This window comes from Condylura cristata, unplaced genomic scaffold (assembly GCF_000260355.1).
Source record: "Condylura cristata isolate star-nosed mole 26May11 unplaced genomic scaffold, ConCri1.0 scaffold00028, whole genome shotgun sequence".
In the NCBI taxonomy this organism is placed as follows: Eukaryota; Metazoa; Chordata; class Mammalia; order Eulipotyphla; family Talpidae; genus Condylura; species Condylura cristata.
Window position 1 is genome coordinate 28,041,846 of NW_004567129.1, and position 12,803 is coordinate 28,054,648.

General features: G+C 58.7%; 2 protein-coding genes across 2 annotated transcripts; both read left to right on the top strand.

The window, feature by feature from the left end:
• The first annotated feature begins 33 nt into the window (after positions 1-33).
• On the top strand, positions 34-3,787 carry MED29 (mediator complex subunit 29). Its single transcript, XM_004690616.2, has 4 exons — positions 34-371; positions 902-960; positions 1,241-1,325; positions 3,484-3,787. The coding sequence occupies exons 1-4, from the start codon at positions 156-158 to the stop codon at positions 3,724-3,726; spliced, it is 603 nt and encodes a 200-aa protein (XP_004690673.1). The 5' UTR covers positions 34-155; the 3' UTR covers positions 3,727-3,787.
• Positions 3,788-9,484: 5,697 nt separating this feature from the next.
• ZFP36 (ZFP36 ring finger protein) lies at positions 9,485-11,941 on the top strand. Its single transcript, XM_004690617.2, has 2 exons — positions 9,485-9,587; positions 10,387-11,941. The coding sequence occupies exons 1-2, from the start codon at positions 9,564-9,566 to the stop codon at positions 11,341-11,343; spliced, it is 981 nt and encodes a 326-aa protein (XP_004690674.1). The 5' UTR covers positions 9,485-9,563; the 3' UTR covers positions 11,344-11,941.
• The last annotated feature ends 862 nt before the right edge of the window (positions 11,942-12,803 follow it).

The following is a 12,803-nucleotide window of genomic DNA, read 5'->3' on the forward strand; positions in this document are numbered from 1 at the left end:
GATGGGAATCAAGTGCAGAGGGTGAAACGCCTTCTCTCCTATTGGTTGACTCGTCCGGGAGGCGGAGCTAACTAGCAAACTGGGCCCTAGAGCTGAGGGCACTTAAAAAAGAGACGCAGTTGTGACGTACTTCCGGCGCGCTAGGCAGGCTAGACATGGCTGCGTCTCAGCAGCAAGCTTCTGCGGCGGCTTCTGCCACTGGCGTGTCGGGTCCGGGTTCGGCTGGTGGGCCCGGTTCCCAGCAGCAGCCGCAACCGCCAGCACAACTGGTGGGGCCTGCCCAGAGTGGACTTTTGCAACAACAGCAACAGGACTTCGATCCTGTGCAGCGCTACAAAATGCTCATCCCTCAACTGAAGGAGAGTCTACAGGTAATTGGCTGCGAGAAGCAAGAGGGGTCTGGTTCTCTGACTCCAAGGGATCTTGGGTGGAGGGAACGGGCTGCTTAGTCGGGAGCGAGCAAAAGGTGTATCCGGCAAGGACGAGTGAGACTTGGTCCTTTTGTGAGGCGAAATCGAAGTTCTGCGAATTGACGTGTGGGGTGACGTGCGCGAGGATGTTCATCAAGCCAGAGGATTGGCCGGAATTCGTGTGAGAGGGAGTTGAAAGGAGAAACCAGGCTCTGGTCTTTAAAAGCCGAGGAAAGGACCGTCCTGAGCAGAGATTCAGTTTGTGGTTGGCGGGTGAGGGCATGTTCGAATGGTTATTGGTGGGAACCTTAGGTGAGAGCGAGCGTCTGGAAAAATACGGATGATAATTGTTACGGGAATAGAAGGAACGTTACTCTTAAGTGACTGGGAGAGAGTGGCCAAGTGAAGAGCCTGAGGTTGGGTGGATCTTGAAGGAGCTTGCAGAGCCAAGCTCTGCATCATTTTCTGCATCATTTTTTCCTCCCAACTAGACTTTGATGAAGGTTGCAGCCCAGAACTTGGTTCAGAACACTAACATTGACAACGGACAGTGAGTGTAGTCCCCTTCACCCATGATGTTCTCCCCACTCCATCTGTCTGAGAAACTCCCCATCACCACCACCCATCCACCCTTTCCTCCTGTTTTCAATCCTGGCTCCCTTGAACCAGCCTTGTTCTTTTGCCCCTTCTACTACTAACTGTCCCCTAGACCCTGCCTCAGGTTCTCCTAAGCCTATATCTGGTCCCAAATGGATGCTTGTTTGGGTGGCCACTGATGTCCCAGAGATTGCAGACCCATTTCCCAGTCACCTTCTTCTCCTGGGATATAGAAAGAGCAGCGACGGACCCATACAGCGCTTTGACAAATGTCTGGAGGAGTTCTATGCACTTTGTGACCAGCTGGAGCTTTGTCTGGTAAGGGGCCTGCATGACCATACCCTGCCTCTCCCCGCTGGGGTCTTCAGAAACCCTATTTTAGCGAACACGCACTAACTGTGCACCTCCCATGGTTCAGATTTGTGTTTCACTGTTACCCTGAACCTTACCTTCGCAGAACTTTCTGGTTAGTGGGTGGCGTGTATCTCCAAACAGTGATAAATCATCGTGGTTAGGGCTTTGATGGGAGAAGTCCTGACCACAGAGTTCAGGATGGGAAAACACAGGCAGGTGCACACGATTAAAACAAGGGAAACTCAGGGTACTGTGGAAACCCAGAGCCTAGTCACTGATGTTGCCTAGTTGGGGGCTGGCTAAGTAGAGACTGGCTTGGGAAGCTACTGGTGGAGAGCACATCTGGGCTGAGCCTGGAACAGAAATGGAAGCAAGGCAGGATTTGTCCAGCCTCTGGAATCAGACACACTACCAGTCTCTGTGCAGGAGCCATGGGGTCCTCCTTTGGAAAGTAAATTTGCAGGGAAAAAACTGAGCAAGATCACAAATATAAAGAACTTAACAGTACTAGGCGTATGATAAACGCCTCCTGTAGTATCCACATCATTATTTTGGACTGGGACTTGAAGGACAAGTCAGAGCTGGAGAGGCCTTGTGGTGGGAGAAAGGCTTTGCAACCAAAGCATCAGCTCCTGCTTTGAGCTCCTTTTAGGAACATCAGTCAGTCTGGCTGAGGTATTGTAGACATTGGCACTTGCTGGACTTTGAAGATAGCCCTAGGGGTGTCAGGGAGCCATAGAGGGCTTCCAGCAGGGAAGAACACTGGGCCATTTGCTTTATTAGGACTAAGCCTCTGGCTGCCAACTAAGGGATGGATTGGAGGCTGGGAGCCCACAGAGGCGCCATGACAGGACTCGGGTGGTCGGGGCTGCACCGTTACAGGGCTGAGGGAGTGGACAAGTGCAGGTGGGAGCGGTTCTAGGAGGTTGTGTGTCCCGGCCATGAAACTGAAGGCTGTGGAAGGCAGCTCTAGTTGGAATGGCCAGGCTGATACAGGGGCTTAAGGGCTTAGGTGGGGGAGGGAAAATACAAGAGAGTTGAAATTTTGGTGAGGGGACACGATGTGGTGTTATTTCTGTGGGGGTGGAAACTGAGCCTGACAGGGCTCCAGACAAAGAGGAAGAGACAGGCTCTGGGAATTGCTATTTTTGAAGACTTGGATAGGCCTCCCTGGGGCACAAGGGGTTAAGTCTCAGCACTATGAAGCTGTCTGCAATCACTGCAGCATGAGTTTGACACCCCCTGACCCATGTCAGTTGCTGACCCACAGGGCGCAGGAGACCTCTCCTGTCTCCCCGTTGCTCCCCTCAGCAGTGGATTTCAGTAGACCTGCCTGTTCTGCTCCCCACTCTGTCTCTGATCAGCCTCACACCCTGCACCTCTGGCCTACACCCCAGCTCTTATATGCATAAATAAAGTAAATCTTTAAAAATAAAGACTTGGGGGCCCTCCCTGGTGGCGCAGCGGGTTAAGGCACAGCACTGAGAAGCTAAAGCCACTTCCGCATGAGTTCGATTCCCGCCTGCCCCGGGGGAGATCCACATGGCGCGGCAGACCTCTCCTGACCCGCCCGCTGCTCCCCTCAGCAGTGCACTTCGTCGATCTGCCTGTTCTGCTCCCCACTCTGTCTCTGGTGAATCCTCTCACCCTCCGCATCTCTGGCCTGTACTCCAGTTCTGTATAAATAAATAAATAAATCTTTAAAAAAAAAAAATAAAGACTTGGGCAGGCTAAGAAGTATCTGGAAGAAGCAACCAGAGAAGTAGAACCAAATCTTGGAGCAGGCGCCATCAGAGACAAGATTGGTGGTGTAGAGCCTAGACTGTCACAACAGTGGACGTGGGTGTTCCTTAGTTAGCTCATAAGTGGTGCGCCAGAACCCAGGTTTGAGACCCTTCTCATCTGGTGAGGTGGCACAGCGGCCTTTAAAGCCATTGTCTGTAGGAGGACACAGGCTCAGAGGAGTGCAGCCTCAGGCCTGAGGCTCCCAGCATGAGGTTAGCAGGGCTGGTCTCCCACTCCAGACCCTGGCACCGGAGCCAAAGGGACTGGCTGGGCTGACCCTCTGGGGGGGAGAGCTCGGGAACTTGGCTGGTGCTGCACCTCACCTGTCTGTCCACAGCGCCTGGCACACGAGTGCCTGTCACAGAGTTGTGACAGCGCCAAGCACTCTCCGACACTCGTGCCCACAGCCACAAAGCCCGACGCCGTGCAGCCCGACAGCCTACCCTACCCGCAGTACCTGGCGGTCATCAAAGCCCAGATTGCCTGTGCCAAGGACATTCACACAGCCCTGCTGGACTGCGCCAACAAGGTCACGGGCAAAACACCTGCGCCCCCAACAGGCCCTGGGGGCGCTCTGTGAGCTGGCTGGGCGGGGAGTGGGGCGGGAGGTACTGGGGGAATGAAGAGTAGCCTGGAAGCCACCTTGTCTCTGACTTTTCTTCACACCCGAGTTCTGAGGCTGGAGCCACCAGGGGGCAGCAGAGGCCGGCAGGGAGCACAGGGCCTGCCGCGCCCTGGCAGAGGCCTGGCTGGACCCTGGACTCTGCAGGTTGGTGCCCTCTGTCCAGGGGCTTTCCCCCTTCCTGACCTGGGTGTGGAGCTGCTGCAGGACCTTGACTGCTGTCTGTCTTGACTCCGTCCCCGTTGGAGAGCGGTCTCTGGCAGCTGCTCGCTCCGGCCCACTGTGTGTCATCTCCCTCTTTGCCTTCCTGCCCAGTCTCTGCCCTGTGGTCTTCCTGCCTCTCACCACTTCCCAGCCCCCTTTGTTGTCTCGCACTCCCAACTCCAGGCTTGGACTTGGTGTCACTGAAGGGGGTCAGAATGTGGGAGCCAGAAACCCTGGCTGGCTGGGGTCAGAGGAGCTGCACTTTCAAGGCCCACAGCCCAGCCTCCAAGGTCTTTGGCCATGAAAGGGGAAGTGAAGGGGTCTAGGTTTTGACCTCTGCATGGCTGGTTGGGAGCAGCTCAGGCCCACACCCGCACCAGGGCTGCTGCGTCAGCAGCCCTCAAATTCAGGGTGTTGTGCAACCTGTGAAGCCTGGCCCAACTGGATGCCGGGGCCCTTGTATTTTTAGCCCTAAAAGAGAAGTGAAAAGGCCTCAGCAGGGGTGAATCATCAGTCCTGGGGAAGAACCCAGGCACGCCTGGGCCCCAGCTCCGGGAAGCAGGTCTTAGGGAGGGGGCTTTGAGGAAGGTGCACCCCATCTGACTCCCCCTTTCCCCAAGAGCATGCTTGGAGCTGAGTTTTGGGGAGCTCAACCGTGGCCTTCAGGCCTGGGCAAGTGCAGGGCGGAGCTACCAGCCCAGGCCCAGCTGTTGGGGTGTGAAAGGCTCAGTGACTCAACCTAGTTGGGGGACTGCCCCACCCAACACCTTCTGTGTCCTGGTTCCCATGTCAGTACTCAGAGGCCTCCTTCCTGGACCCCACTTCTGCATGGAAATGCCAGACTCCTGGAGACTTATGATCAACCCAGAGCCCAAGTCCCCACACTGGAATCCTGGGATATGACGGGGTGGGTGCACGGGCCCATCTCCCTGCCCTTTCCTGAAATGCCATGCACACGGGGCAGACCCCAGAACGGGCAGCAGCTGGGGCTGCCGCACACAGGCGACTCTTCAGGGAAGCCATGGCTGTGCCCATTTCTCTGCTTGTCCAGCGCCCCAGAACTTGTAGGGTCACCTCCCTTAATTCACAGCAGCTTATTTTGTACTTTGGACACATGTGCTGAACCCTCTCACTGCATGTAGATTTAGTATTTGAATAATGTGGACTCTTGCCTAGCCAGGTTAATACATGAACCTCACCATCATAGTCAAGGCTCTTCTCCCTAATCTCCAGATAAAAACATCGTCTCCAGATAAAACAAGCAGTGGCACTGCCAGCTAACGTAATGCTGTGATCTTTGTGCACCCAGAAGTGTGCTTTCCGCAAACTCCCCAGGTTCCACGGGGCATGGCCTCCCAGCACCCACGGTGGGGTCCCAGCAGTGTCTAAAACTGAACTCGGAGACGTGCAGGATGTGGGGAGTGTGGCGGATGCAGCCCCGCAGCCCCACGGGACAAGCTGTGCTGCCTGCGCCCAGTCCGCACACAGCAAACACCTGGCGGGGCCCGCAGTCTCTTGAGACGGGTCAGTCTGCTAAAGTAAGCCCTGTCAGACAGGAAGGACCAAGGAAAGGCAGAGATGTGAGATCAAAAGCAGAGGTTTATCAAAACACACGAGTAAGTGACATGAACCAAGGTTTTCACATGAGCTGTGTTGCCTAATCGAAAACATTGGAAAGCTTAGTGGTCTGTGGGTAGTGTCATCTGTGAGATGGGTTACATGTACTTTGTTTTTTAGTTAAAAAGCAAGTTTTTTTATTTAAAAAATAATCCTTGGCAGTGGGTAAGAAGGCTTCACTGAAGGACTGAAGGGAAGGACTCGAAGGAGAGGGATTAAGTCACCGGCACACTCAGGACAGGAGCTTTCCCTAAGGGAATGCCTCGTGCAGAAGCCCGAAGCGGGGCCATGCTAGTGGGCTCACAGAACCATGTGGAGTCCTGGACCCAGTCAGGCCAGCAGTGGAGAGGAACTGGAGGAGCTCAGGGAGGTTTTCGCTAGATTATCCCAACCAAAGGAAGACTGGACAGCCTGGGGCAGCACCGCACACTCTGGGAATGTTACACGTGAGCTGCCCGGCCAGGCAGGGCCAAGCCTGACCCCAGGGGTACCAGCGCACACCTGGCCCTAGCAAGTGTCTCGTCACCATCCCAGAGGCAGGTTAAATGAACAATCCAACCACATGAATATACAAACAACCGTCTAACCACCACTTAACCTGCTATCACTCTCCTCATCGCAGACTTTGCCCATCTCGAGCTGACTCAGCCTTGCCCTGGTTCAGCATTATGTTCAACATTATCAAAAGCAGGCTCGTCCAGGGAGAGATAAGGCTTCTCAGGTGCGAGTGCGTGTTATGTCTTCTCTGCCCACAGAGGCCGGCTGGCCCAGATCTGGGGGGCAGTTTGTGTGTGTGTGGGGGGGGTCGCGTACCAGAGGCCTCCCCATCAGTTAGTGCAGACGTCAGGCGTCAGAGTTCACCAGTTTCACTGCCTTGTGATGAGCACCACAAAGGGAGCCTGTTCAGACGCTGCCCCGGGACCCCCACTTCTAATGACACCCCAACCCGGAGTTGTGCGCACCTCCCACGACCCTCATCACATCAGAGGATACAGGTGCCCTCCCCAGGCACCCTTCAGAATTACGCACACTTAGTCACTCCAGCTCCCGGTGGCGGCCAGCGCCTCGCAGCCGCACAGGTACGTCTAAGTCACACGTCCAGAGAATGCCACCTCCGAGGCTGCTACAGTTGAGCACTCCCACACCCAGGGCGGCAGGGGACACCGCAGCCCGGTCCATCCCAGATCCGTCGGTTTGTCACTCGCATGGGCAGAGCCGTGGCGGGCGGGCTGGGCGAGCGCAGGTCTCACAGGAAGCCGGCCACGCTCGGGGCCCACACCGACCGCACACGCGGCCACAGACGCCCCGACCTGCCGAGCAAACACTCGCGCGCCTGCAGGGCGCACCCCGCTGTCCTCGCGCGGCTGTCTTGCCCGCGACCCCGCTCTCCCCGCTCCCGCCCCGCGGGCGCACCCCGGGCCCAGACACACGTGCCGCGTGGACACGGCCCCCGGGGCCGCCCGCGCACTCGCAGTCGCTCTCACACCCCCGCGTTTCCCGTCCCCGCTTGTTTTTCTGGAAACTCTGCTCTCCGTTCCCCTCCCCCCAGGCCGGAAGCGTTCGCCGTATTTTTAGCCTCTCGTTTCCGCCCCTTGCCCCCAGTTCTGCCCGCCCAGGGCCTGCCTTTCTGCGCCCCGCGGGGGGACCCCGGCCGTCCCCTTCCCCACCGTCATTCCAGAGGGGATTCCCGGCCGCCACTGGGGCCACGGATTTTCCCGCTGGCGACGCTGGGAGTAGGGAGGAGTCGGCCTTCCACTTCCTCCTGGGCTGCCGCGCCGGTGGCCCGGTGGGCTTTGGGGCGGGGGATTTGAGCCAGCTCCGAAGCGGGAGGGACGAGGGGCTGGGGCTCAGGCTGGGGTCCGAGAGGAGAGGTGCGTGCGGGGCCGGGTCTCCTCGATCTGAGGAAGGTAGGGAGCAGAGGCCGGGGCTCCTGAACCTTAAAAGGCCGCCTAGGGGACCCGGAGACCGAGATCTGAGCAAGGAGGGGGTAAGGCCCGGTCTCCCGGCTCCGATCCGTCAGTGTTTGGGTGAGTGGTCGGTCTTCCCGTGCGCAACACCCCTCGCCCTCCTCTTTGAGAATCGCCCAATCCCCTGCGACCTGGCTTTCGGGCGGGTGACTCAGCAGAAAGGAGAGGGGAGGGGGTCAGCCTGACTCAGGGGTGGGAAACGCTCCCGGTCTCCAAGGAATCGAAACTGGAGTTCCTCCTCCAGGATTGGGGCCGCAGCCGAACGGGGCTCCCGGGACCCCCGGGTATCCCCCACCTTTCGTTTCCCCGCAGTCTTAGTCTCACTAGCACCCCGGGAATTTGGAGCTCTGCCGGGAGACGGGTGCCAGGCACCTCCCCTTCCCCCCTTGTTCTCCAGGCTCTGTTTACAGACGACTGAAACCCTGGTTACTGGAGAAGAACCCGGGCGGGCGTCCGGGCCCGGCTCGTCGTCACGGCTTCCAGGAAGCCGCCCCTCCCCCGCCCCTGCTAGTGAGTCACGGGCGAGCGGGAGGCTGCGATCGTGCCAGAGTCGCCCGCGGTCGCCCAGCTCACGGGACCGGCCGGGAAGGCCCCTCCGCCCCAGAAAGCGCCGCATCAGGGATTCCCCCAGGCTCTGTCCAAATAGCAAGTCAGCGCGCCTGATAGAATCTCCCCACCTCAGTACGAGCCCGCAGTCGCAGACTTGAGAATGAACTTTTCCATCATTTTAAGTGCAACGATTTCTACCCCGGTAGTTTCAGGGCAACGAACTCAACAAGACCCTCTTCAAAAATTCGTTCTCTGGCAGATCTTGAAGTTTTACGCAGGGCAACCCTTGATAAGAAACTTTGTTTACCCAGTGTGGGGAGTGGCTCCCCCCAAATTAACTCAAGCGAGACGTCTCAGGGGGTGACCCCACATCTCAAAACAGATTTCCAGCCAGGCAACTCTGCACCGTAATAAAAGAACTTCCCTTTTCCAATCCTGAGTTTTAATCAGAGAACAAACCTAACATCATAACATGAAGCCTTGGTAGAAGAAAAAAACAAAGCACCGCCATTGCTACCTGGAACTAAGAGAAGAACTTGAACTCTGCCCGTTTTTCCTGGTGGGTAAAATGGGCACAAAAGCACCTCCGGAAGCACCGTCACAGAAAGAACCCAGTGTACAGGAAAGGCCCGGGGGGCTTCAGCGTGCAGGAGGCTGGGGGGCTGCAGCAGCCCAGGGGTTGGGAGTGGAGGCGCCTTTCCAGTCCGTTCAGAGAGCGGACCACCGCCCCCCCCCCCGGAAGGGGGGGGGAGGACAGCAGGCCGGTCCTCCGGGCATCCGGTGTTTGGGGGGCCAAACCCGCCAAACGGACAGGTCTCAGAAAAGAATTCTCCACCAGACCTGGTGGCCTCCTCTCTCCGTTTGGCCCCAGCGGACTAACGTCTGATTCTCGTCTGTTTCTTTAGGTGACCCTCTCTCGAGCTCCTTCCTCTGGATTTCTCTCCTTGGGATTGTATCACGTCGTCTCTGTCCCTATCTCCTGGCCTCCCCTCTTCTGCCCACCGTGATGGGTGTGTGTGTCTTTGTTTTTCTCTGTTTCTCGAGGCTCCGTTCGGGGTGCCCTCCCCGCCCCTGTGCCCACGCCCTCTCGGCCGGGTCATTTCCCCCAGGAGCCCTGCCCCCACCTCCGTCCCAGTTCCCTGCTCCGCGCTTCAGTTTCCAGCCTTGAAGAGCGAGACGACAGCCCCTCCCCCCCCCAGCGGGTCGCAGCCACCCGTGGGCCGGGCTCCCTCCCGTTCGGGGGCGGGTCACTCCCTGCGGGGCGGACGAGAACAGTCCAACACCCGCGGGCCGCTCGTCCGGGAAGCGCCCTCCAGGCCCCGCCCCTCCAGGCCCCGCCCCCGAGGCCCCGCCCGACGACCTGCCTATAAATACCCCTGCTCGGCGGGCCGCTCTCAGCCGGACACCAGCGCTCCCAGTTACTACGGTCCTCTCAGCCGACCGGCCGTTCGCGCCGCCATGGACCTCGCTTCCATCTACGAGGTGAGTTCTCGCCGGCCGGCACCGCCGGGGTCCGCACCCAGACTTCCGAGCCTGGCGCCTCAAACTCCGGCCCGGGACCCGGCTCCCCCCTCAGAACGGAGCGCTTAGCGCCGCACCCCGGCCCGGGGTCCGAGCCTCCCCTCTCAAGGCAGTGCGTCCCCCTGGCTCTGGGAACGGGAACCCGCGGCTTTCGCCCAGAACTGGGAGGAGCGGCCCGTGGGGATGGAAAGCGGCAGACTTTTCTCAGAGCCGGGCTGTCGGAGGCGGAAATGGCCCCACACCTGGTTTGCCCCTGGTAGTTGCTCAGGGCGCGGCTTGCGCGGAGGCGGTCTGGGCTGGCGTCCTGGGTGAAGGGGAGCGAACTGCTTTTCCTCCGCTCCCTGACCGGAGCACGTCTTCGGGAAGGCTGAGACCGAAGGGAGACGGACTTCGAGTTAACTCTGACCGCTCCGCCCTCAGTTGAGAAACTGGAGAAACCAGGGCAAGGCCCGGGGTCAGCTCCGGAGAGGCCCAGAGCCCCCAAACTGAAGGACAGTGGTGTGCCCTGACTTGGGGATCCCTTCTTGATCCTGCCATGGAAGCCGGGATGTCGGGTTCCCTTTGGGATAGGCTTCAGTTGCTGTAAACGCAGAACCTCCAAACCCGGATCCCTGTGATTCCAAATCCACAGGTTTCTGCCGACGGGTGGGGCTCAGGCTGGGCGCCCACAAACCGGACTGGCAAGCTCTTAGGTGCCCTGCAGCTGGGGTGGAGCGTCGCCCTGCGTTTTCGGTGTTTTAACCGATCTCTGTTCCCACAGAGCCTTTCGTCGCTGAGCCCTGAATCCAATCACGGAGAGACTGAATCCAGCCAGGGCTGGGCCTCCTCGCGGCACTGGAGCCTCAGCTTATCCGACTCCAGCCCACCTGGAGTCGCTGCCCGACTTCCTGGCCGCTCCACCAGTTTAGTGGAGGGCCGAAGCTGCGGCTGGGTGCCCCCACCCCCAGGCTTTGCACCCCTGGCTCCCCGCCCTGGCCCTGAACTGTCACCCTCTCCCACCTCACCTACTTCAGCCCCCAGCACCTCATCCCGCTACAAGACTGAGCTATGCCGGACCTTCTCGGAGAGCGGGCGCTGCCGCTACGGGGCTAAGTGCCAGTTTGCCCACGGCCTAGGTGAACTGCGCCAGGCCAGTCGCCACCCCAAGTACAAGACGGAGCTCTGCCACAAGTTCTACCTCCAGGGCAGCTGCCCCTATGGCTCCCGCTGCCATTTCATCCACAACCCCAACGAGGATCTAACTGGCCGTGGCCACCCCCATGTGTTACGCCAGAGCATCAGTTTCTCGGGCCTGCCCACGGGCCGCCGAACCTCGCCACCACCAGCAGGGCTGGCTGGCCCGTCCCTGTCCTCTTGCTCCTTCTCGCCCTCCAGCTCCCCACCTCCACCACCTGGGGATCTGCCGCTTTCACCCTCTGCCTTCTCTGCTGCCCCTGGTACCCCTGTGGCCCGAAGGGACCCGACCCCTACCACCTGTTGCCCCTCCTGCCGAAGGGCCACCCCCAGCAACGTATGGGGGCTTGGGCCATTGGGTAGCCTGGCTCGGAGCCCCTCTGCACACTCTCTGGGATCTGATCCCGACGAATATGCCAGTAGCGGCAGCAGCCTGGGGGGGTCTGATTCCCCAGTCTTTGAGGCTGGGGTTTTTGGGCCACCCCAGCCACCTGCATCATCCCGGCGACTCCCAATCTTCAATCGAATCTCTGTTTCTGAGTGACAAGTGCCTGCTGGGTACAGAACAGCTGGATCTCAAGGGGGGTGCGTTTCTCTTGTGCTGTGGGCACCACAGGGACCCAGGGGCTGTGGAGAGCTGGTGTGGGGGTGACGCAAGCAGCCCCTCTCCCTCCACCATATAAAATGCATTAATCCTCTCCTAACCCCATACTGGGGCTGGTCCCCAGTGTGCAAGCTCAGTGTCCATGGTATTGGGAAGGATGCTTTCTGGGACCCTTTTCTAAAAAATGTAGCGAATTTGAGGGAGGCAGTGAGTCCTTCTTCTCCCCACCGCTCCCCTACCCAATGCTGTGAATAACAGGCCCTCACTGCCTTCTCCCAATTCTCCTACCCCCCTGAAGTTCCAGTGCCTGGTAGTGACTGGAGCCTTCCAAGGGGGAACCCTGGTGCTCAAGTTTCCCTCCAAAATCAAGTAGCCAAAAACCGTTGCCAAATCCCTTCACCCCTTCCTGCCCCCAACCACTGGGCCCTTTTATTTATGACGACTTTATTTATTCTAAAAGGTTTTATAGTATTTATATATATTGGGTCGTCTGCTTCCCTTGTATTTTTTTTCTTCCCTTTTTGTAATGCAAATGATAAAAGAATTATTGTTATAAGTATACTATAATATATTAATATATTATCATAAAGTTTTATTTTTGTCTCTTTGGAATTTTTAAATAAAAAAATTTGCGTAATCTGGAATCGTGGCTTTTCTGCCGGCTAGGGGCAGCGAGAGGAGTAGGGTGGATTGTGGGGCCTTTTTTAGAAGGGACTTGGATAGCCCAGAGCTGTAAACCTTCCAGGGCAGAGCCGGCCTCGGCGCTTACCTGGCAGGAAGTGACGTCACCCGACTCCGCCATTCACCTGAGAAGGCGGGGCCAGGTGAGGTCACCGGTAGGAACCGGGAGAGCCAGTTCCCAGGGCGTGGGGGGCGCTCTGGACCTGCCGGGCCCCTAGACCAGCTCGCGGGCGGGACGGGATGTTTCCGTTCCCGTGGGGCCGCGAGAGGAGGGAGGGGCGCTGTCGGGGGGGGGGCGGAGGACGGAATGTGCCAGGGCGCTGGCCCGGGCCGGAGGGGGGGGGCGCGAGGGGACGCCGCGGAAGCCTGGGGTCCTAGCACCCTGCCTTCTGGACTAGAGCTGGGGGCACCCAGGTTTTCGGCTTCCGGGAGGGGAGGGCAGTTTCTGAAGCCCCAGGTTCTGGAATCTTAACAATCTGCAATCTCAGTTAACTCTGGCGACTTGGGTTTTCGAGCCCTGGTATCGCAGGACGTCGAGGAGTGGCGGAGGGCTGTAGATGTCGGGCTTTCCGGAACCCGAAAACTTTAGAGCTACAGAACCTTGGCCAGCGGGGTTCGAGCCATTCGGGAATGACGGGGTCTGGGCATTTCCGAGTTTTGGCCGCTCGAGGCCTCGCGCTCCGGGCTGGGCCGGGCCGGGGTCGCGGGGCCAGAGTGTG

What these genes read in the sequence shown, in the direction of transcription:
- MED29 (XM_004690616.2), top strand. Translation starts at nt 156, where the DNA reads ATGGCTGCGTCTCAGCAGCAAGCTTCTGCGGCGGCTTCTGCCACTGGC. An exon ending in AACTGAAGGAGAGTCTACAG is followed by an intron (nt 372 to 901) that starts GTAATTGGCTGC and finishes CCTCCCAACTAG; the next exon opens with ACTTTGATGAAGGTTGCAGC. An exon ending in ACCAGCTGGAGCTTTGTCTG is followed by an intron (nt 1,326 to 3,483) that starts GTAAGGGGCCTG and finishes GTCTGTCCACAG; the next exon opens with CGCCTGGCACACGAGTGCCT.
- ZFP36 (XM_004690617.2), top strand. Translation starts at nt 9,564, where the DNA reads ATGGACCTCGCTTCCATCTACGAG. An exon ending in ACCTCGCTTCCATCTACGAG is followed by an intron (nt 9,588 to 10,386) that starts GTGAGTTCTCGC and finishes CTGTTCCCACAG; the next exon opens with AGCCTTTCGTCGCTGAGCCC.